Source organism: Capricornis sumatraensis, chromosome 21 (assembly GCF_032405125.1).
Source record: "Capricornis sumatraensis isolate serow.1 chromosome 21, serow.2, whole genome shotgun sequence".
Taxonomy (NCBI): Eukaryota; Metazoa; Chordata; class Mammalia; order Artiodactyla; family Bovidae; genus Capricornis; species Capricornis sumatraensis.
The window spans coordinates 6702767-6727901 of record NC_091089.1 but is presented as its reverse complement, the minus strand read 5'-3'; the positions used below and the strand labels follow the sequence as shown (position 1 = coordinate 6727901).

Here is a 25135-nt window from a genome sequence, read left to right as displayed (position 1 = left end):
TGTGGATGCTTAAAAGATTGAAGTACCAGAATACCAGTTACCTTCCCTGGGTATGTTTGTGTATCCTAGAGAAACTGAGCTGAAATCATTCCACATTGCAGTTCTCTTTTCTGTTATATGTAAGATAGACCCCAAAGGTATGCCCTGTGAATTATCAACTGTAAAATGTGTCCCACAGAGAAGTTGGAAAGCCAGAGATTAGTGGAAAAGGAAACTAAATAACAATTTAAAGATCTCAGTGAACAACTTTCTTTAGTGTAAAATGGTGAAAAATATATTCTTCAGCTTTGAAATGCTTTATAGAGATAATTTAAAATAGCAGAAGGCTTTGCTATACATTTTGATTTTTTTAAGAAGTATTGTTGTCATAGGAAATATTTTGTTTTCCTGAAAACAAAGAGAAACTTAATAGCCAAAATTTTTAGAAAGAATTTGTTAAATAAAAACAATATAGCAGAAACATATCTAGTATCCAGAACAGAGTATGCATTTAATACATATTGCTGGTGGTTCTTTATAATATTTGTGCTCAAATTATTCTATTTCTCAAATTATTCTATTTGTTATATAGAACTGCAGGTTTAAAATTCTAGATTTTATTTTTGGGGTGGCAGAGTGTTCTAAAGTGTATTGTGATGGTTGTAACCCTGTGAATGTAGTAAAAGCTATTTAATTATACATGGTAAATAGGCAAATTGTATGTGATATGAATTATATCCTAATAAAATTTGTACCCCCCAAATTCTGGATTATCATTAGAAAACCTCAAAGGTAAAATGTAAGTGGTATTTAACTGCTAATATTTGCTAAACTTGTTTTTGCCATCATATACCAATGCAATATCAAATATTCTGTGATGGATTGAAATGCTTTACCCTATTGGTAAACTAAATAAAAGTTTACTATGTTTTTATTGTTGTTTGTTTTTAAAGGCCTGATTACTGAGGCATTCAGTCAACAGGAAAAGATGAATGATTCTAAGCAGCAGTCACTGTTCTTCATCACACTTCCTGATTTACACAAACTCTGTGCTGTCAAGATAATATTGAGTAACAGAGTGGCAGACACTGAGATTAGGAGTAGACAAATGAAGATATGCAGGTAAAAAAACACAATCTTGTAACTAACACTTTCTAAACTTTTTACATCTGTAAGAGCTGTTTTAATAGTATCTCCTTTAAAGCAAGATACTCATTTGCTAAATCTGTTTATACAGTTTTAGAATAAAGGAATTCAGTATTGTTCTGAACAAGTGTATTGAATTACATTTAAGGGAGGACTTAAAGTACTTCAGATAGAATATATCACTATTGTGATATATTCTTGTGTGTTATTTTAATTTAAAAATTTTATAGACATTGATGAATTAAATCAATGGATTAAGTCAAAACTTACTCCTAAGTTTTGGGAGATAGTCATTAATAACTGTTTATGAAGTACCTACTGTTTATGAAGTACTTCAGGAGATACTGTAAACATAATTTTTAGATTTTCAGATTGATGTAGGAGTATTTCTCCAAGAATTATCTTGAAATTTCTAACCTAAGATAGTCTTTGGAAAACACTTCTAGAAGTTGACGCCCAAAGTATAACACTGAAGACCCACCATGTATTAGTCCCTTAAATTGTTTGAGACACTCAAGGAAGAACTCTTAGAGTACATAACAAGATTATATGTCTAATTGAATTTCTTAGAGAGGAGCAAACACTTATAAGATGGCTAGGAGTCAGAAGTAAAATACTCTTGGGTGTCCTCCATTTTGCTCTTATTTATAAAACTTGTCTTCTGACCACTGTGTATTTTCCCACTCCAGTACATCCAGGAATCTTTACGCTTCCTGCTAAGGTATAATTTGATACCCACTGAACATTTACTTGTGACCCCTTAGGGAAGCAAATAAGTAGAAAACCTTAAGAGAGATTTTCTGCCATTCACTCTCATATTGAAGGTGGTCTTGCCCATAGAGAGGGATGCTTTGACTCATCGCCCCAATAACTGACAAAGAGGCTAGAACAGAAGGACAAAGACGTGGTTGTGTCAGACAAAGGCACATCTTGTACAAGCACGTCCTGGGGATGTCCCTGGTGATCCAGTAGCTAAGACTCTGTGCTCCTTGGGCAGGGGGCCCGGTTCGATCCCCCGTTGGGGAACTAGATCTTGCATGCTACAGCTGAGTTCACACTGCAACTAAAAGATCCTGTGTGCCTCAGTTAAGACCTGGCATGGACAAATACATAAACATTAAAAAAAATAATAATAAGCCTGCTGCACCACAGTTCCAACAAAGATGAGCCTAGCAGAAACACGTTGATCCATCTCACGTTTTGACATAACCCCACACACACATGCACTCCTAGCCTTTAAAATTTGTTTCCCTGATGATTAATAATTTTGAGAATTTTTGTGTTTCTACATCTATTCCCTTTTGTGTTTTTCCCATCTTTTCTAGTAAAATTATTGATGGTAATTTGAATTGTAATGGTTGTTGCTATAAGTTCATTTGTCTTTTGAATACTAAACTAAAACCACTACCCACTTCATTTTCCTTCAAAGAATTTCCTTTTTGAAGGAAAAGAATCTAGTCAATAGTTCTGACACTGAAGTAGTTGATAACTACGCTGTTCGTTAGACTCTCTTCTCCAGTGCTTCTGACCACCACTTTAAAAAAAGGAAAAAAGGAAAATGGAAGAAATAGGAGTTAGAAGAGCTGAAGTCTTCATAGTGCTTAGACTTTTTCAAGTCTATACTTAAAATAGAAATGAAGTTTTAAAAGAGAAATTTTAGTTTACAGATGAAAGGGTTAGGAAACAGATGTGCAGACGAGTTTTTATATTAATATCATATCTAAAACTTTATAGTTCTCCCAATTCAAATCTTGGCTAATTGCTTACAGTATTCAAGGTACCATGCTAAGTGTGGAGAGACATACAGAAATCTATCATACAGTCCCTGCCTAGAAGAAGCTTAAACTTTTCATTGGAATTAGCAATTTCTAAACGTTCTGATACAGTGAAAACAGAGGGTGGGCACTCTGCTTTAAAATTAATACATTTCATCTCCACAGGCAGTTGCTGTTTTTGCACCAAGATATCCTTACATCACCTGTACCTGGCATATTTACCCAAATTTGGGTGGTGATGGCGGTTAGTATTGTAACATTTTATACAGTATCATTTATAATCATTTAGAACAATATTGATAAGCATTAATTTGGGTATTAATTATAACTCAAACTGAAGACAGTTTATGAGGACAAATTACATTGTGTTGTAGGTTGATCAAAACATTAACAGACTTTAACTTTGATATACCTCATGTTTAAGATCCATTTTTGTGGCTCTGAATTCATGTTTATTTTTCTCTGTTGTTGATGTTAAAATAAAGATTAAGCAACCTAGATGTCCATCAGCAGATGAATGGATAAGAAAGCTGTGGTATATATATGCAATGGAGTATTACTCAGCCATTAAAAAGAATACATTTGAATCAGTTCTAATGAGCTGGATGAAACTGGAGCCGATTATACAGAGTGAAGTAAGCCAGAAAGAAAAACACCAATACAGTATACTAACACATATATATGGAATTTAGAAAGATGGTAACGATAACCCTGTATGCAAGACAGTAAAAGAAACACAGATGTATAGAACAGTCTTTTGGACTCTGTGGGAGAGGGAGAGGGTGGGATGATTTGGGAGAATGGCACCAAAACATGTATAATATCATATAAGAAATGAATCACCAGTCTAGGTTCGATGCAGGATACAGGATGCTTGGGGCTGGTGCACTGGGATGACCCAGAGAGATGGTATGGGGAGGGAGGTGGGTGGGGGTTCAGGATTGGAAACACGTGTACACCTGTGGCAGATTCATGTTGATGTATGGCAAAACCAATACAGTATTGTAAAATAAAAAATAATAATAAAAAATAAAGATTATCAATGAATAAAATATGTTAACAGCATAGTTTTTAAGATAGCACAGACTTAATCCTTTTTTATATTTTATTCTTTAGAATTACATTTAATATAAAAGAAGTTCCTTGTTCCAATAGATCTCCAGTTGTGTTTAAAGAACTTGGGCCAACATATTTTTTATTTTGGAAATTTCATTACAATGTTTTTCTTACTTAGTAAAATTAGAACAAGAAATATATTTTCTGGTGCTGTATATAGCCCTTAATCTGAGATTTTAATTTCCCAGAAATTAATATTTATTAACAATGCTGATAGATAGTTCAAAATCTTTAGTTTTTTTTATTTTTCTCTAGGTTTTAGGTTTATATCTATTTTTTATCTTCTCATTCTTAATATGGTTTTTAAGAAAGACAAGATGTTAGTGAACAAGTAGACAGTAATGTCTCTCTATTCTTTTCTACCTGAAAAACTTAGGAAAAGAGTATCCTAATCTTAGCAAGAAAAAGAAGAAAGTCACTATATAAAAATATGTTTTGAACTTTCTCTTGATCTTCCACTTGTGTCTATTTTCCTTATTCATGTCTAAGAAATAATTGTTTAATAAGAAAAGTATTAAATATTTATAACATGAAATTTACTGGCCTTTTCCTTTATATGGTTTCTGGATTCAGGTCATTTCCAGAAAGGCTTTCCTCACTTAGAAATGTACCCATAGATTCTGTTGGGTTTGCCAGAAAGCTCATTTGGTTTCTTCTGTAAGACGACACTTGTAGCACTTCATTGTCTTTAACTTCATTTGAAACAGTCGTTAGACTTAATTGTGACAGCTGTCATATCAATGTGCATTTTTTAAAATCGAGATTGATACATTTTTGTGTAGCCATTTTAATATTGAAGATGCAAGAAAAAAGCGACACTTTCAGTAAATTATACTTTATTATATGAGAAAGGTGGGCTTCCCTGGTGGCTCAGATGGTAAAGAATCTTCCTGCAATGCAGGAGACACAGGTTCAATCCCTGGGTCGGGAAGATTCCCTGGAGAAGGAAGGCAACCCACTCCAGTATTCTTGCCTGGAGAATCCCATGGACAGAGGAGCCTGGTGGGCCGCAGTTCACGGGGTCATAAAGAGTCGGACGTGACTGAGCGACTAACACTATACCAGAAAGGTAAAAAGCAGCTGAAACAGCAAAAAGATCTGTGCGGTGTATGGAGAAGGTGCTATGATTGACCGAACATATCAAGTGGTTTACAAAGTTTCATGCTGGAGATTTCTCGCTGGACTATGCTCCATGGCCAGATAGATCAGTTGAAGTTGATAGTGATCAAATCGAGACATTAATTGAGAACAATCAATGTTATACCATGTGGGAGATAGCTGACATACACAAAATATCCAAATCAAGCACTGAAAATCAGTTGCACCAGCTTGGTTATGTTAATCACTTTGGTGTTTATATTCCACATAAGTTAAGCAAAAAAAACCTTGACTGTATTTCTACATGCAGTTCTCTACTTAAACATAATGAAAAGCTTCTGTTTTTAAAACAAATTGTTATGAGGGATGAAAAATCGATACTATACAATAAGGTGGGACTAAAGAGACTGTGGAACAAATGAAATGAACCACCACCAACCACAACTAAGCCTGGTCTTTATTCAAAGAAGGTGATGTTGTGTATATGGGTGGGTGGGTGGGTGGGGGATTGGAACGGACTTCTCCATTATGAGCCCCTTCCAGAAAATCAAATGATTCATTCCAACAAGCTGCTCCCAATTAGACTAACTAAAAGCAGCACTCGACAAAAAGTGTCTGAAATTAGTCAACAGAAAAGGTGTAATCTACATCAGGACTGCATGTTTCTTTGATGTCCAGGCAAAAGCTGCTACAGCTTGGCTGGGAAATTCTGATTCATCTGCCATACACACCAGAAACTGGACTTTAAGATTTCTTTTTGTTTACAAAGTTCTCTTAATGGGAAAAAAATATCAATTTCCTGGAAGACTGTAAAAGGTACCTGGAATAGTTCTTTGCTCAAAAAGATAAAAAGTTTTGGGAGGATGGAATTATGAAGTTGCCTAGAAAATGGCAGAAGGTAGCAGAACAAAATGATGAATACACTGTTCAATAAAGTTATTGGTGAAAATGAAAAATGTGTCTTTTAGTTTTGCTCAAAAACCAAAGGAGCTTTTTGGTCAACCCAATATTTCAGGAAGAGAATGATTATCACTTGCTTCTTTCTCTACTGCTGCTGCTGCTAAGTCGCTTCAGTCGTGTCTGATTCTGTGTGACCCCATAGACGGCAGCCCACCAGGCTTCCCCGTCCCTGGGATTCTCCAGGCAAGAACACTGGAGTGGATGGCCGTTTCCTTCTCCAGTGCATGAAAGTGAAAGTGAAAGAGCATAGGAACTGGTAGGATGATGGTCCTCTGCTGTGCTCTGCTGTATAAAGGTTTAAATTCTTTATGTAGTGCATTATTTAATAATATATTTAAGTCATTTTTATAAATATGGATTTCTTTTTAATAGATAACATTTTATAAAGCTGGAAAACTTAATGCTTATCTGGAAAAATATGAAGCTAAGGTAAGTTTTTAAAAGGATAATAATTCCAGATATTGTTTTATTGATTTTGTATATTCAACTTATTTTGTCAGTAAACAAAAACTGGAATATCTTTCTCATAAGTTGTTTCTATGCATGTGAAAAAACTAATATTTTCTCTCAGGACAATTTTTTTGGGCACATTTAATAGAGAAAGGGGGAAGAGGCTTAATTTTGTTGGGTACTTTATTGCAGGCATTTTATGTGACATAATTTCATTTGTCATCTCTATTTTCCAAGAAGTGAATATCCCATGTTTACAGATAAAGAAACTGAAACCCAGAGAGGTGAAAAAAAAAAATTGTCCACAATCATATAGCTAATAAGTAATGGAACAAAAAAATATAGATTGTATTCCCCATGGTGATGAGTGTCTGGATCTTAGCAAAGAAAAAAAGAAATGAATACTTGAAGTAGAGCACCTCTCATGTCTCAATACTCAGGCTGCCCATCATGACTCTGCATGGGTGTCTGAGGCACTGTATCCTTGGTTATTCTAGCAGCCTGTCCAGGTATCACTGCTGGCCTCTGTTCCTAGATCTAGTGGAGTTTGGAATGATGAGGTTTTTGGTCATCTTCAAGATGAAATGCTTTAAGATCTAGGAGAATGATGAGGTCTCAATAATACCCAGAGATGCTTTGCAGTTCCCTGAGAAATACCTGAATAACCTGAAAGCTGATTTTAGCCATCATATACCATCTGTGGGAAAGCAGTGTTCTTCTCACCTGTGTTGAGCCTGCACAATTATGCTCAAATTGTCTTTATCTGGATACTTTGTACATGAGTAATAATCACAGCAGATAGTTATTGAACATCTATGATATACTGAGCACTTTGCTTGTTTCTGGAGATAAAGCTGGGGACCTGATAAACTTCTTGCCCTTGGGAATCTTAACATAGAAAAACAATTTCCTCCTTTTTATTTATTGGGTGATAGTTCTCGGCTCTCTCACTTTTGTGTTGCTAACAAAGGCAAAAGTTATCATGTTTTCATCTGAGCTGCATTTGCAAGAGTGTTTGCTCATGTGAATATGCTATTACATATGCAACTGAAATACTCGAGGAGGGACTCCACTGATCTCAGAGTTTTCTGTCTGTGCAGCTCTCTTTTCTCAATACTCTGCCCTCCAAACTCTAGCTACTGTGGCCTCCATGGATTCTCAGTTCCGTCCATTCAACCCAGGGAGCCTGCTGCCTCTTCCAGGATTCCCCCTCCCTGCATTGCAGCCTGGAAAGCCTCTTTAATCAATATGCTGGGGTCTCATGAGTTTCCCAACTCCTAGGGGTTTGTCTTTTTCTGTTGCTTGATGGCCTGTGTGTTGTGAAACATTGTTTCAGTTAACTTACCCAGTGTTTTAGTTATTTCAAGTGGGACAATGTGTCTGGATCCCACTGGTCATAAGTGAATATTCTGACCTTTGAAAATTGTGTGCAAGTAGAGATACCTGTTGCACTGTATCTGGTACAAACACATACAAACTGCTGGCTCCATGTGTGCTCATATAAACATTTAACTTTTTTGATATTGGACTAGAGTGAACAGTAATGAAACATGTTACAACATAGTTCTGGCCGGCTTCCTTTGTGCAGAGCAGAGTACAAAGTAAAGTGTAAGGTTGTAGCACATGAGCTCCAAAGATTTAGGCTTATTGAGGCAGGATAAGCTGGTAGCATTTGGCCATTACAGTCATAGTGTCAATGTGAATATATTTTAACACTTCTTTAACTTCAGAACCAGATAGGATTAGCTGGAGTGATGGCTGTAACTTCTACCCAGGATAGCCCAGTTTTGTTGGGAGGCGATCTAAGCACACAGACATTTTCTCTGAGTTTCTAGGATAGTATAACAATTACTGTGAACTTGCCCATATTTTGTGCTTTAATATTTTTAGGTGGAGGCTCCACAACAAGTAATTCCTGTAATTCTTCAAAACTGCCTTTCATATTCACTCACGGCTAGACTTGCTCCAGCCTGGAATAAAGCTGGCCATCTCTTGATACAAGGTGACTTTATCTCTTTCAATCGTTAGGGCTTTCTGAACCAGATTACTTCTATTATGTACGTCTGTTTTTAATTTCAAAATATATTGTTTTTAGGGAATTTTTTTCAAAAAAAATTTTTTATTTTGTTTTAGGGCATAGCTGATTAACAATGTTGTGATAGTTCAAGGTGAACAGTAAAAACATTCAGCCATACATATATTATACATGTATCCACAGGGAATGGTTTTTAAAGCATAGCCCCAACCAAACATTCTTAAGCAAGGCCCCATCAACAAAAGTGTCCTCTCCTTCCTTTGTGATTATATCCAGAGGAGGTCTCCTAGTGTTTCTATGGAAAAAAGTGGTTTTATTATAGAATACTTGATGTTTAAAAAGGAATAAATATAAGTTATGGAGCACTGTAATAAACACAAATTATTAGTGTTGTTGGAACCAAAAGTCTATTCTCAATTTTGTGTTGTGATCTATTTTCTAAATATTTTACACCAAGAAAAAATATTTGCAGGAAGAATTGAGTATTTCTGTCTTTTTAATATAAGAGATATTTTTGAGTGTTCAATTTTTTCTCTGAACTATCATCATATATTCATTTGTATAAAACTGCATTGTAAAGCATTTTCTGCAGCTTTGATAACTTTGCATAAGGAAGTTATATTAAGCATGATTTATGAGTTTTAATAATATGGTATATTCTATGAATTTTTTAAGGAAGAGAATTTCTTTCTCAGATGGGAAAGCAAAGTGCTGTTGGTAAGTAAAAATATAAAAGTTAATAGATAAAACATTAATAAAATAGTTGTTTAAAAAGTGTTATAGATTGTTGGGTTATTAAAATCTTGATGATTAGCTTGTATCAAAAGTTAATCAGATACTGTTATAATAACAGTTTCACTCAGGAAATCACTTCTGATTCAAAAATATATATTCTTCATGAGAAAAAAATTCACTTTTCTTAGTTGAAATAAAAGCTGCATTTTAAATTTCTCTAGTTAAAATTATAACTAAAAAATAGTTTAATTTTGTAGGTATTCATAATATATAGTCTCTAGAACCACATTATAAGAATTCTTTAGTACTGTTGTAAGTAAAAGCTTTGGTTTTTTTTTTTTTTTATGAGTACATGATTCTTGTTTTTTAAAAAAGATTAAAGCTCAACAGTCAGAAAACTAAGATCATGGCATCTGGTCCCATCACTTCATGGGAAATAGATGGGGAAACAGTGGAAACCGTGTCGACTTTAATTTTTTGGGCTCTAAAATCACTGCAGATGGTGATTGCAAGCCATGAAATTAAAAGACGCTTACTCCTTGGAAGGAAAGTTATGACCAACCTAGATAGCATATTCAAAAGCAGAGACATTAATTTGCCAACAAAGGTCCATCTAGTCAAGACTATGGTTTTTCCAGTAGTCATGTATGGATGTGAGAGTTGGACTGTGAAGAAAGCTGAGCACCAAAGAATTGATGCTTTTGAACTGTGGTGTTGGAGAAGACTCTTGAAGGTCCCTTGGACTGCAAGGAGATCCAACCAGTCCACTCTGAAGGATTTCTTTGGAGGGAATGATGCTAAAGCTGAAACTCCAGTACTTTGGCCACCTCATGCGAAGAGTTGACTCATTGGAAAAGACTCTGATGGTGGGAGGGATTGGGGGCAGGAGGAGAAGGGGACGACAGAGGTTGAGATGGCTGGATGGCATCACCGACTCATCTGAGTGAACTCTGGGAGTTGGTAATGGACAGGGAGGCCTGGGATACTGCAGTTCATGGGGTTGCAAAGAGTCGGACACGACTGAGCGACTGAACTGAACTGAAAGAGACACAGATTGGTCTAATCTAACTCTTTCATTGAGACGCATGGCTCTATTGCAGGTAGACAGATTCCTATCAGTAGTCCAGAGATGGCAGATAGAGGGGAATCCTGAGCCAAATAGACATTGTCAGTCATGGTGGTTTTCACCAGCATTTGACCATAGCCTTAAATCTACATGTAATCCACAGACTGTTCCATCTGAGTTGGCTTTCAAGCTGAAGCCCGTTTGCCCATCTTGCTCTGGGTTTGTGTGTAAGTTGGGCAGTGGCAGTCGCTGTGCTTCAGCTCTGGATGAATGAGTTCTTTTACTTGTCCCCAAACACTATCGGGAGACTCAGCTGTTGGAGAGCACTCCTCACTCGTGTTAGAACTTTTTCTTTTAGTTTTATTGAATGTAATATTCTATAGCAAAACTTACAAACTGTAGATGTATAGCTCATTGGATTTTCACAAACTAATAATATCCTTATAACCAGTTCTCAGATCAAGAAATGAACATTACCAGTACACCAGAAGCCCCCGCATGCTTTATTTCAGGTAGCACTATCTGACTTAGATGTTGTTGTGGAGTCACTAAATCAGGTCCGATTCTTTGCGACCCCATGGACTGCAGCACACCAGCCTTCCCTTTCCTTCACTATCTCCTGGAGTTTGCTCATATTTATGTCCATTAGTCGATGATCTAACCATCTCACGCTCTGCAGCCCTCTTCTCCTTTTGCCCTCAATATTTTAATTACGAGAAAGCAAGATAGATGCCTTGGGGCTCTGAAAGATTTGAAATATATCTGCCAGTATATTTGAGGAGATTTGTTAGTAAGTCAAAAACATGGGATGGTACCTATTCTAATTTAAGAAGAGTCTTCATTTTTCACACATAATAAATGTCAGGCTTCTAGGAGGTGTTAGAAGTTTTCCTCTCAACTGTGGGATGTCTCATTTTTCTCATTGTAACTGTGCCCTACACATTATACCCACATATGTACTGTTCTGTGCGTTTGTCTTCTTTTAGATGTCTCATCTGTAGACCATCAAATAATATAATATATTCACCATATAAGGTGACTATTTGAAATTTTACCATGTGTGAAAAAAATCAATTCTTAACTGAATTTCTAACTTGAGTAAATTGAGTTGATTTCTTATGTTACTAAAATACTTAATTTGTTAGGTTGGAGTAATAATTCCAGAAAGTTCATGGTTAATAATTTTATTTTCAGTGTTAGATATCAATGTAACATCAACTCAAGTTTGTCTAAGCATAGAAGCTCACACAATCAGACTGCCACCACCTCAGGTACCACATATTTTCATTTCTTAATATATAATTAATGTATTTTTATTACTATATAATTAATAAATTTATTATCATTACTGATATGCTGCTACTGCTGCTGCTGCTGCTAAGTCACTTCAGTCGTGTCCAACTCTGTGCGACCCCAGAGATGACAGCTGATATGCTAGGAGGTTTTAGTTTTTAATAAGAGCGATGATAAATTTTTTATTATCAAAATCCATAAATCCATATTATTAAATACTTGACATATTGATATTGTCTTAAATCTGTTTACCAAAGAAAACATCATTCTGTCAGTTTAACACTGATCTACTTATGTTATTCCTTTGCTCAAAAATCTTTTTAGGTAGCATTCAAGACTCCACAATGCTGCCTTGCCTCAGCACCTGCTCTTTGCCTTTTTTTCACCTCCAAATATTAAAAGTGCTATTTCAGCTCATACTAAATATATTAATAATAAACCCACATTGGCATTATTATAGTTTTTTTTATCTTTTTTTTTAACACCTAACACTTTTTGCCTTCTTAGTAGAAGGACATGTCTTCTATTTTGCTTATTCTCATAGCACCCCGTATAGAAACTTTCACATGAATGGTAACTCAGTGAGTGTTATTTTTCTTCTTCTGTGACAGTGGTTCTCAACAGAGAGAGGTGGAGGGTGAAATGAGTGATTTGTTCCCTGTGAGACATCTGTAACATCTGCAGAAAACTTGGCTATCACTAGGTGGGAGAGTGTGTTGCTACTGGCATTAAGTGGACAGAGGCCAGGATGCCGCTGAATGTTCTAGAGCACACCGGAGCACCTCCACTCCCATCCCCACCAAGAGTTTTCCAGCCCAAATGATCAACAGTGGCCACACTAAGAAAGCCCAGGCACAGGACAGAAGACTCTTCTTTGCTTAGAGTGCCCCTTGAGGTGCTATACACTCTGCTTGTTCTTCAGAGACCAGCTCAAACGCTGCTCCATTCATTTCTCTATAACTTTTTGATTACTTGTTATGTTAAAGCAATAGACAAGTCAGAAATGAATAGGATCTCTGTTCTGGCCCTCAAGAGTTATGTAAGCCAGTAGGAAAGCTGACCTGAATATGAGTAGTTGGAGTCGCTGCTGAGTCCATGCTCTTACTGCTCCTGCATGGCGGGCCAGTAGATTGAAGCACGAGGTGTTTGGGCAAAGACTTGTCAGCAGATGGAGAGCATGGTGGACTAGCGTTCCAAAGAACCATCTTACCAAGTTTCAGCTCAGGTTGCTTTTATACTAAAGAGGGAGCAGGTGTGGCTAGTTGTTACAAACCCCTTGGTGCCCAAATTCTTTGTTCTTGCAGCTGTCCATGTCAGTCAAGTCACGATCTTCCTATAAACCTTCAACAAGACAAAGTTTCCAGAACTTTCTAACTCTATATGAATGAAAAGTGTTATACCTTTCAAGGTCAGGCCTGGGAAACAGGGCTTGAGAATGGGCTATCACATATATTTCAGGTTGGTTCTTCTCTGTCACAGAGACAGTGGCATAATGTGAATATCTTGTACTGACAAGGAACCTCCCTAAAGCTCCAAACCCACTGTGATCTTTCACCCACTAAAACCTCCACACTATGCCTCACCACGTATATTTCTAGTATCTCCATTAATCTCAGAAACGCAGTGGAAATTCAGAGCACAATTAGTCATTGGATGTGGAGGAAAAGGGTCTAGATCTGGGCCTGTAAGGTTTGTATCGGCAGAATGGAGATAAATCAGTGTGGGGGCAGTGCTTTAAGCCAGGGCCTTGTTACAATGCTGATGGCTTGTCCAGGAATTGGAAAATTGGCTGGGTCAGCTGGAGTTCATTGAAAAGCAGCAGGCAGTAGAGTTAGAATGTTTGTTCCCTGAAGATGAATGAATAAGAGCGAGAGATGTGAAACGTTCTCTCTAAACACAGTGTCCTCCACCCTTTAATATTTTATTTTGCACCTCACTTGAGGTCTCTCCAACCTCTGCCTCGCTATAAGAAAATGACCCACACTACCCAGAGTGAGGAGACTGTAAGTGGCGAGTAGTTGCCGGACAGGGCACCTGAGGACACAGAAACAGCACTCCAGATCCTGGAGAAGGGATTCAAAAGGAGAGTGCAGGTGCTGGCTCTGCCCGCTTGCCTCCAGAAGACCAGAGGAAGGCATAACTCCCTAACACATCCTCGTCCTCCACTTAAAAAAATCTGTTTAAAATGTAATTAAGAAGCTATTCTGATAGAATGTAAATATCTTCCTTTGGACAGAGATTCAGCTCCCACTTAACATAATTAAAGAAACTGAAAGCCAGTTCAAAAAGTACAAAACAGGAGTTTGGCTTTGGACAATAAGAGGGAAAGTATGAAATATTTGATTAACTGTGTAAAGGAGAAACGGGTGAGCTGAATCACTGATTACCTTGTGTAAAGTGGTCATACATGATTCAATGTAACAGGCTTTGAAACTGTTTCTTAACTGATGGTGTATGTGTGATAAATCTTTGTTTTTAATCTGTGTTTTTAAATGTTTCCTTTTGTTTGCCAAACTCTTTGGAGGACTTATGCATTAAATTCTTATTTCTATCAAAAGCTAAGAGAATTTGATATTTCTCAGAGTATTATAAAGAATTTTGAAACTAACCAGAATGCTGTTATTGAGGAACAGTCCATTTTAAGCAACTGGTGCTATGTTTTGCCAAGGTGAGATTTCAGTTTGTCATATCTAGGGTGGGTTTGGGATATAGTAGTTTTCTCTTATTTTGCTTCAACACTGATATGTGCAAAGTATAAACCATTTTTGTGAATTTTGGAAACTGAATTGTAACTCTAAAAAGATATTGAAACAATATTGTCATACTTGCAGAAGCCATCAAATTACTAAAATAATTTTATTACACATTTGTATATTTATTAGACCTCATTTTAAAACAGTAAAATTTCTAGATATACAACTATATATAACATCAATAGAACCTTATAAACATGTACATATAATTAATGATTCATTACATTTGATATGAGCTAAGTTATAAGTTTATACTATCTTCAAGGGAAAGAATGACTTGTTATTAACATAAATATGACTATTAGCATGAAATTTTAACCAGATTAGAACTTTAAGTAGTGGCATCTGCATTATAACTTGGTCATTGAAGCAGAGAAGAGGTAGATAGGGAACATAGATTTGCTTCCGACTCATTCAACTCTAAACAAACTTTTCCCTAAAGTCTAAAATTACCAGGCATACCTCTGTGTGGCAACACTGTATTTATTAGTCATTGTTTTGTGTTTGTAACTGGCATATTGTTTGCATCAGTTCAACTTTGTTTTTCCTAACATTTCTTTGTTAAGAATTTAATACAGTGTTAATTTAGAACTGGGAGCAAATGAGTAGCTTATTACTTATGTGTTGATAGTTGCTAAAATTTTTGAATGCTTTCCAAATCACATAGTTGACTTAAGCCAACCCAGGGGTCGAAACCAGTTCTCGTTTATCTCTTGCTTTGGCAGCTGGTTTCTTTACACTAGTGCCACCTGGGAAGCTCCGTGTCTAAGCACTGGCTCATAATATTTTACCAACTGTATTTTTCGTAGTATGAAAATGGGACGAATGATAAGTATTCTTCACACCATACCCCCTGACTGTCCTTTTCACTCATATGAAGATTTCCAGATGCACTGGGATGGCCTGGTAAGGAATAGAAATATATATTACATTAGTAGCTATTTAATTTTGCTTCTTGTAATTTAACCTTAAGTTTAGCTTTCACTCAAGAGAATTTCAACTTTGTTCTTAATTTTTAGTATGGCTATAAGCTTCCAGAAGACCTTGGAACTATTGAAATATACTGCTGCGTCTACTTCAAAATGATAGGAGAAAGGCTCTTCACGTATCCTTTACAGATGCTCTCTGCCCACCCCAGGATCCAGGCATGACTCCTAGTAGAAAGGAACAAAATAATTGTATAGGATTCTCCTTAGCCAAGGGCTCCCTCTGGTGGCATATTGGACACTATTGAAAGGGTAGAATTGAAAGAATGTCACTTAATGAAAATTTCTTTTTTGGAGAACAATTTCACAGGCAAAGTTTAGAGGATTTAAATTGCACTTAATGCACCTCATTGATTTGAGAAAATATTTTTCTTGGTGTTATTTTTAAAAGTCTACACACAGAGCACAAGTGCTCAGGTGAAACTCTCCCATCTTAATTAACACTAGTTTCATCGTTTTTGTTTCTTTGCATTCTGACCAGCTGGTCTCTAAAAGGAAGAGAGGAGCCTAGTGTTCTCTTTCTGTATTTTATATTTCCTAACCCAAATCTTAATATAAAGTTGAAGTTAACAGCTATCAATTATTCCCCTTCATTAGATGCCAAGACATTATTTTAAGTCTTCAGAATGTTTTATATCAGAAAAAGTTAACTGCTTTGCTCAAAGAATCACGTTCAGACCTTGAATGCAATTCATATGTGGTGTTTCTCTGTGCTGAATTTTTACTGTTCTTGGAGATGCAACCTGTTTATTGTTTACTGCGGATATTTACATTTATAATCTTTGAAGATCATAATGTCTTTTTTATAAATCATTTTTTGGATAGCTTAGTTTGCCAGTCTGTGGCAAGAGCCATATAGTAATAAGGGTACTACTGTGAGTAGTTTTTATTGTGAAAGTGAAAATTTAAAGTAATTAGGATTTAGTTATTTGTATCTTTTTAGCAGTTACAATTTTCAGACCTTTTTACATCAGTTAAAAAAAATGCCATCTCCTATCTGCAAAAAAAATGTCCCATTGTTCTTTAACAATGTTCAGGTACCCTCTCAGTTGCATCAGAAGTCAACCCATACAGTTCTTTCCAAGGGTAGATATGGAAGGTGTGTTGAAAAGTTTTCTTTCAGATTTAAAATCTAAACTGCCCCATATATGTGGATTTCCCATAAAGATGACAACTAAACCGTGCTACTACACACAAGAACTAACCACACTGCATTTGCAGGTGAGTAGCTTTTCATGTCCTACCAAGTTCTCTAAGACATGCTCTGCACGTATATTACTCGGATCTTTGCCGTCAGTGATGGACAGCCTAACCCACTGTGCTAGGTCTTTTCCCTCAGTTCGGTGTTTCCCTGCTGCTATTTGTTTTTGTTGTACCGTCATTCCTATCATTATTGTATTTACCTTGGTATTATGGTAGTTATCGGTCTGTTTCTTCTAATTAATATAGCGTGACTTCCTAGAAGGCAGAGAACATATCCTAAGTTCCTGGTACTTAATATATGTTCATTACACGTTTCTTCAAAGAATCAAAGAATAAATGATATTACAGGATAATTTGGAAACGTCTGCCTCATACAAATCCAAGTTTTCTTTGAAGTTCTGTCATTTCCAGTCCAATTGATTGAGAAAGCCTTTGAATAATTGATAGAAATTGAATTAACTTGAGAATATTTTTATTGTAAGATGATATGCTAAGTGAATCTTATTTATGAAAATAAATAATAAGCAGTTTAAGCAGTACTGATGAAGAAAATAAGATGGCCTGTCTTCACACTCAATAGGATACAATTTCTTTGTCAAAAGGCAACAAAATCAAAAGGGAAGCTTTGGAAGAACAAATGGAAATTTAATTTAAATTTTTCAACAAGAATCTTTCTTTTAAGTGACAGATATAATATGTTTTCATCAGAAGGAAAGACAAAGGTTTGAATAATTTGAGCAGTTTGAAATATAATATGGATTACTAGAATATTGCTGAGTCTCCTTTCTTGACTTACTAGCGCCTTGTTTTATTGTAGCCTCCACTGCTCAAATGACTTAGGCTTTCATGTACGTTGACTTGCTATGGCTCCAACAGTATGCCTCATGACATTTTTCGCTTTATATTTTCAAGCCAGATCATATCATCTGTCACTAGGCAGCATGGGGGTCTGGTGTCCTTGGGTTAAGGGTCAACACCTCATATAAATGCTATAAAAACATGACAGGCAAGATATCAGGTACTATAGGCAAGGCCATTTCGCTGGAAGATAGTGTGGGTGGGTGAATATCAATTGACATCTTTTTGAACTTTATGAATCTTAAAATTTTGGCCAGACATAACATTTTAAAGAGTTTAGTTGTTGGCCAAGTCGAAATCTGAGGAATTTAGAAGACATGTCATTACATCATGCACTTTTATCAGATATGTTTATATATTTATTGACTACCTAATATTTCCAGCCCGTGTCTGTTTTGGAAATGGTGAATGCAGACAATGTATTGGTGAAAATTTGCTTCTTAAATGTAAAAGAACACTTAAATGGAATTTCTGATCTTTATATTGCCTCTGACAATTGGAACATTGACAATGAGAATTTCTCCTACCCAGTTTTATTGAGCGCCTTCTGTATGCCTTCTCATTTAATTACTCTTGGGGTAAAATAGACTCTTGGGGTAAAAAATTGTTTTCTCAATTTTGCAGAAAGGAAAACTGAAGCTCATAGCATTCAAGTAATTCAACCAAAGCCACACAGTTAAATACATTGAAAAATTAAAACTGAAACCTGAAGGATCAGATTCTTAGTTCTAAAATTGGAAAGTTTAGATTTGTGGTTAAGAGGTCAGGCTCTGGAGACAGGTTGCCTGGGTTTGAACCCCTTATTACTTATATAATCTTGAAAATGAAAGTGAAAGTTGCTCAGTCATATCCAACTCTTTGCGACCCCATGACCTATACAGTCCATGGAATTCTCTAGGCCAAAATACTTGAGTGGGTAGCCTTTTCCTTCTCCAAAGGATCTTCCCAGCCCAGGGGTCGAATCCAGGTCTCCCGCGTTGCAGGCGGATTCTTTACCAGCGGGGCCACAAGGGAAGCCCCTGTATAATCTTGGACAAGTTATTTGGTCTCTCTGTGCCTCTATTCCCCCAGCTGTAAAATGGGGCACCCCAGTAGTGATAGTGCTAGTGCTCATCACAAACTGGGCTCTCCAGTAAGCCTGCTCTGAGACAGAGTCCAGTGTGTATGATGATTGTTGAGAACCACCCTTGGAATCAACACCTGTGCAAGGCAAGGGAAGAAGACTGGGTGAAGGGAGAAGTCAAAACCAAGGCAGGTACTAAAATTGCCAATCACAGTGGTTCTGCACTGGCCAAAATAGCAGGCCTGTATACCCCCTTCCAATCTGTTGTTAGATTTGGGCCACCTCGAGACAGGCAAATTCTAGGGTGAGATGGGCGTCGATAGCCGAGGCCGTCTCTGCAGGGGCTGCCTACCAAAGGAGGTTTGCTGATAACACCTGGCAGCGGGGATCCCCCTTTCTGGAAGGAGCTCTATGCAGCACATCACCGTTTCCTTCCCAGAACCAGACTACACGGGGTTTTGTGGTTTTTATTTTTAGATTAGATAATCCTCCTTGGAACAGTTGCTTGTATTTAAGCCTTCAGTAAATGTTAGTTTCTGTTATTGCTACCACCTTGTTAGCTCTAAGAGTCATGCAGTACTTAAAAAGAATAAATTTTAAAAATGAAAAATAAATGGATCAAACTGCTTGAAAAAACTCAACTGACTTTAAAAAGGGTTTCATAAATTAGCAGGAGTGCCTAGCCCAATTAGCTTTTAAAAAATAATTATGAGAATTCTCCAAGATACATAAAAGTAATTACTGTAGTATAATGAACTCTTACATGCCTACCATCTGGTTACTCCTTGACATCTTTTTGGAGTGTGGTGTAAACTGTAATATTTTAAAACAAATCCAGGATATACTATTATTTAATTTATAAAGACTTTAGCATTAATGTATGTCTTTCTCTGATAAGAGCTTTTTAAAAAAAATTATTTAACAGTAATTCCCATGTGTGTGTGTGTACTTAGTTGCTCCGTCATGTCTGACTCTTTACAACCCCATGGACTCCTCTGTCATGGGATTCTCCAGGCAAGAATTCTGGAGTGGGTAGCCATTCCTTTCTCCAGGGGATCTTCCCCACCAAGGGATCAAAGCCAGGTCTCCTGCATTGCAGGCAGATTTATTGCCATCTGAGCCTAGTCATACTCTAATTCCCTATTTATCTCAAAGGTTTATTTTAAAGGTTTTGTTTAAATCAGAATCCAGGCAAGGTCCACTTAATTTGGTTGTTACATCTTTTAAATCTCTTTTATTATATAACATCCCAAACTCCTTTCCCTTTTATTTTTATTTTTTTTAATTTCTTAACACTGATTTTCTTTTTTTTAATTTAAATTTATTTATTTTAATTAGAGGCTAATTACTTTACAATATTGTATTGGTTTTGCCATACATCAACATGAATCCACCATGGGTATACACGTGTTTCCCGTTCTGAACTCCCCTCCCACCTCCCGCCCCATACCATCCCTCTGGGTCATCCCAGTGCACCAGCCCCAAGCATCCTGTATCAAACCTGGACTGGTGATTCATTTCTTATATGATATTATACATGTTTCAGTGCCGTTCTCCCAAATCATCCCACCCTCTCCCTCTCCCACAGAGTCCAAAAGACTGTTCTATACATCTGTGTCTCTTTTGCTGTCTCACATACAGGGTTATCGTTACCATCTTTGTAAATTCCATATATATGCGTTAGTAGTATACTGTATTGGTGTTTTTCTTTCTGGCTTACTTCACTCTGTATAATCGGCTCCAGTTTCATCCAGCTCATTAGAACTGATTCAAATGTATTCTTTTTAATAGCTGAGTAATACTCCATTGTGTATATGTACCACAGCTTTCTTATCCATTCATCTGCTGATAGGCATCTAGGTTGCTTCCATGTCCTGGCTATTATAAACAGTACTGCGATGAACATTGGGGTGCACGTGTCTCTTTCAATTCTGGTTTCCTCGGTGTGTATGCCCAGCATTGGGATTGCTGGGTCATAAGGCAGTTCTATTTCCAGTTTTTTAAGGAATCTCCACACTGTTCTCCATAGTGGCTGTACTAGTTTGCATTCCCACCAACAGTGTAAGAGGGTTCCCTTTTCTCCACACCCTCTCCAGCATTTATTGCTTGTAGACTTTTGGATCGCAGCCATTCTGACTGGCGTGAAATGGTACCTCATTGTGGTTTTGATTTACATTTCTCTGATAATGAGTGATGTTGAGCATCTTTTCATGTGTTTGTTAGCCATCTGTATGTCTTCTTTGGAAAAATGTCTATTTAGTTCTTTGGCCCATTTTTTGATTGGGTCTTTTATTTTTCTGGAATTGAGCTGCAGGAGCTGCTTGTATATTTTTGAGATTAGTGGTTTGTCAGTTGCTTCATTTGCTATTATTTTCTCCCATTCCGAAGGCTGTCTTTTCACCTTGCTCATAGTTTCCTTTGTTGTGCAGAAGCTTTTAATTTTAATTAGGTCCCATTTGTTTATTTTTGCTTTTATTTCCAGTATTCTGGGAGGTGGGTCATAGAGGATCCTGCTGTGATTTATGTCAGAGAGTGTTTTGCCTATGTTCTCCTCTAGGAGTTTTATAGTTTCTGGTCTTAGGTTTAGATCTTTAATCCCTTTTGAGTTTATTTTTGTGAATGGTGTTAGAAAGTGTTAAAGTTTCATTCTTTTACAAGTGGTTCTTTTCCCTTTTATTTATGCCAATTATTTGCTGGGGAAAATGGATCATTTACCCTGGAAAATGTTCCATATTTTGCATTTGAATGATGGTTTCCTTGTTGTCATGTCTTTTAAACTTAACACTTTCTTCCAAGACCCATATTTCCTACAAACCGCTAGCTAAATCTGAGCTTAACTGAATCCTGGTTCGACTTTAATTAAAGAAACTCTCGGGTGGTGCAAGGCACAGAACCAAATTTTAATAGATAAAGCACATTTGATCCATCATTTTGGTTAGTCTTCAAGCTTTATTTAAATATTTCCTTAATTCTAGGCCTCTATTAGATATCTATTTAAATATAGGTTAAAGCTTTTGGTTTCCCTCTGTAATTTTACATTAATGTACAAAGTTATATAAATTGTATACAGTTCTAGAAGTTAAAAGTCACCTAAGCCACAGTGACACCTGGCAGAATAGTGGTCATCATGTGGTAAAGCATGTGTTTTCTCTTAGGTTATTATTTCACAAAGCTTTGGTTTGTTGATAATTTACGTATTTTAAGTTCTGTGAATTATTTATGATTTCATCTGCTGTTTACATAAGCCCTTTTTGTAGCCTTAAAAAATTTTTTTGAATATAAACCTAGAGGTTTCCCCCTTTGGGCTGTTTACTATATTTTAGAAATTGAAAGAATGCATAAATAATATATTGACAGGCTAGGGGGCAAAAAAAAAGCCCCTGGAAATTATTTCCATCAGAGGTATATTCCTGGAAAATATTCAGGTATATTTAGGTATATTCCTGAAGACAAAACTGGATGTGAATGTAAACGTTTCAGATACAGATTATAAAACGTTTGAGTTTTATATCAGAATACAAGTAACCTATTCTTATATAAATCTGCCTAGATTTTTTCTTCTTGTATCTCAAGTAGAATATATGTTGTTTAACAGTTATTACAGTTTATAAAAACCAAGAGTCTAAAAATGTTCTTGGATTTTCTGTAATTGATTTCAACTTAATTCTTGAACCATATTTTCGTCAAACAGAAAATATTCAGTCTAGGCACTTCAAGATGATTTAATCACTTCTGACAGAGCATGTTTCTGAGATAGAATTTTATGCAAATTTAGAAATCATTCTCCCCGTGGTAGCATCTGTGTACAGAGGAAATCCTCGTGGGGTGAGGTTGCTGGTGTGTGGTGAAGTGCATGTGGTATGTTTACCTAATATTATTCACACCCGGAAAGTGACAGTCCTAAGCTCTGTTTCCAGACAGCTACAAAGCTGGTGAGTGGACACTTGGACTTCTGCTAAGTCTGCCACCAAAATTCCAAAGTCATCCATAAGTAAACCTTTCAGCAGAAACTACAGAAGTATGACTTTACCTCGCTTCTTTCTTCCAAATATTGTATGAGTGCATCTGATTGGTTGATCTTAAATCACATCCTGAACCCTAGCTGCAAAGGAGAAAATGTTCATTTTAGATTTCTAGGCTCTAGAAAGAGTGCTAAGAGAAGGAAACAGAGTTACTGCTTAAAGCCTCTGAAGTTCCTGTTTGGCATTTTTATAAATAATAGTGATGATTACACAGCAGTACAGTGCGGGATATACTTGATGCCACTGAATTGTGTGCTTAAAAATGGTTAAAATGGTATATTTGATATTTTTTTTACCACAATTTGTTTAAGAAGACTATGAACACTTGTTTCTCCTTGATATATCTGACAAGTCAGTTTGACAGATATTTCCAAAACGCTTCCAAGTACCAGGAACTCTAATAGGCAATGAGAAGACAAAATGATTAAGACAGTCACTGCCCTATAGTCAATATCATACTTACTCTGAAAGGCCCAGTGTAAATGCCTCTTCCATTACTTTAATTTCTTTGAATAAAGTGTTTTGTTAGTAACTGTGTGGAGGATTTAAGAATGTGAAGGATATAAGAATAAGTAATGCATGGTTTTCCTACCCTCAAAGAGTCTAGTACTTACTTAGGGAGAGTGAATATGCACACTAACAGACCAGAGCGCTACACTGTCCTCTTTTTTTTTTTTTTTTTTGGTGACAAATACTGACTGATAAATGATCTTTGGGAAGCTGAAAGGGAAAAAAACGGAGAGAAGAGAGACATTCTGAGGGAGAAAGACGCATGAACACGTTTGAAACACAACGGTAGTAGCTAAGTGTATAGTTTTTACAGTTTGGAACACAACTTCATCTTAAAACATTATCTTGAATGGATAGTATCGAAAGTAGGATACAAATCATAAGAAACGCACACATGTCCTCAATAAGGCCCATTTGTTTTTTGTTTTTCTTTAGCTGTTCTATACATTGTAGTGTTACTTTCTATTCTTACCTTGATGATATTTTATAAATTATTTATTTTCCTTTAAGGGCAGTTTTATATTTTCTAATGTTTATCCTTACAGGAAAACAAAGTCAAGCCGCCCAATCTAACCGCTGAACAGAGGTTCAGGTCCTCTCCAGCTCAAGCCCCTTCCACAAGACCGGCGGGGGCCCCAAGCTTCCCGCCGTGCTCAGTAGCTGCGGGCCACAAGGGGGCGCGCTCGGTCAGCCCGCCGAAGCCCTCGGGGTCCTCCGCTCTGCGCCTCCAACCAGAGTCTGTTCTGAGCAGCAAGAAACCGCCGTCTGACCAGGCCGCACAAGTACTGGAAGTACCCAAGCCCACCAGAGGAAATGCTCAAGTTCAAGACACAAACTTTAGCTCCCAACGTAATATTGCCCCTAGACTCATACCAGTTTTCAAAAGTCGACCGTTACAGATGACCAAAAGTATCTTAGCACCTGAGAACCCGAGAAGAAAAGAACGTGTTAATACAGAATCTAAGTTGTTTTCACTGAAATCTAGTGAGATCCCGGACGATAAACTGAATTTAGATCCAACTACTGAGAAAAGACCTAATCATAGCATTCAGATGAAGGCTAAAAATCTGAATCTCAAGACTTGTAGATCTCTGCCAGAAAAAAACACTGAATCCTATGGAAATATGACAAAAAATCCCCTTTCTAGTGGAAAATCATTGATCACGAGTTTAAGTGAAAGTAAACAGCTGTCTAATAGTTCAGTATTTCAGATGCCAACTAGCAATTTAGGTGTAATAAAAAGTGCTGCTGGCTCCCAAGTGAATGGTAAAGAGAATTTGACAAGCAAATATATAACACAAATTTTAGGGAAAAGCCATGACTCACTAAAAGTGAAAAGGCGACCACATATTTTTGAGTCAGACACAGATCCGGAAGATTCCCAACCACTACAGCCGCAATCAATTGACCAAACTAAAGAAGCTGATGTAACTGACCACCAATTAACAGTAAGAAGAGCAGCCCCCAGGTCCAAAAAGAAGTTATGTCAGAACTCTCCAAAAATGTCAAAGAAGCCTCACTCCAATACTGTCCTTTGTGGACAATCCCGTGCTAGGAAACAGGTAAAAATCCAAAACAGTTTTATTCTGGGGCCACTCATCATGTGATACACTTTTAAACCCCCTAAATAAAGATTTAAATGATTTGCCAAAGATCTCCTAGAAACACACTGAGAATCAGAGTATCTAACAAACCTGCAAGTATATACGATTAATTTATAATAAAAAGTGATTCTTCAATCTGGTTACAGATACATCACTTGGACGAATCAAAACCCAAGAAGTCTCTCATTCCTAAAGCTTAGGACATGGATGTGAAAGAAGGAAATATCTACCAGGTAACTTCGGTGATATCTTCTGAGTCGTTTTTTTTATGACATTACCCAAATTGGAATCATCAAGATTAGGGGTCCCCCGTCTCATGTACCAAAGGAGCTACCTTTAATTCCTTGAAGCCTTAAAATCTAGGAAAGAGTAAATGGTGGGGACAGTACAGCCCTTGACGAAGGACTGTGTGCAGCAGCTGTGGTGCATTGTAAGAGGGCCCTACAGAGGGGTCAGGTAGAGGGGTCCCATCGCTGGCTCTCA

The 25135-nt window shown here is 36.8% G+C and overlaps 1 protein-coding gene across 1 annotated transcript; it reads left to right on the top strand.

The window, feature by feature from the left end:
• Positions 1-967: 967 nt before the first annotated feature.
• Positions 968-24655, top strand: C21H18orf63 (chromosome 21 C18orf63 homolog). Its single transcript, XM_068994012.1, has 11 exons — positions 968-1101; positions 3066-3144; positions 6447-6503; positions 8415-8526; positions 9235-9276; positions 11555-11631; positions 14212-14321; positions 15216-15312; positions 15426-15511; positions 16430-16613; positions 23594-24655. The coding sequence occupies exons 1-11, from the start codon at positions 968-970 to the stop codon at positions 24653-24655; spliced, it is 2040 nt and encodes a 679-aa protein (XP_068850113.1).
• The last annotated feature ends 480 nt before the right edge of the window (positions 24656-25135 follow it).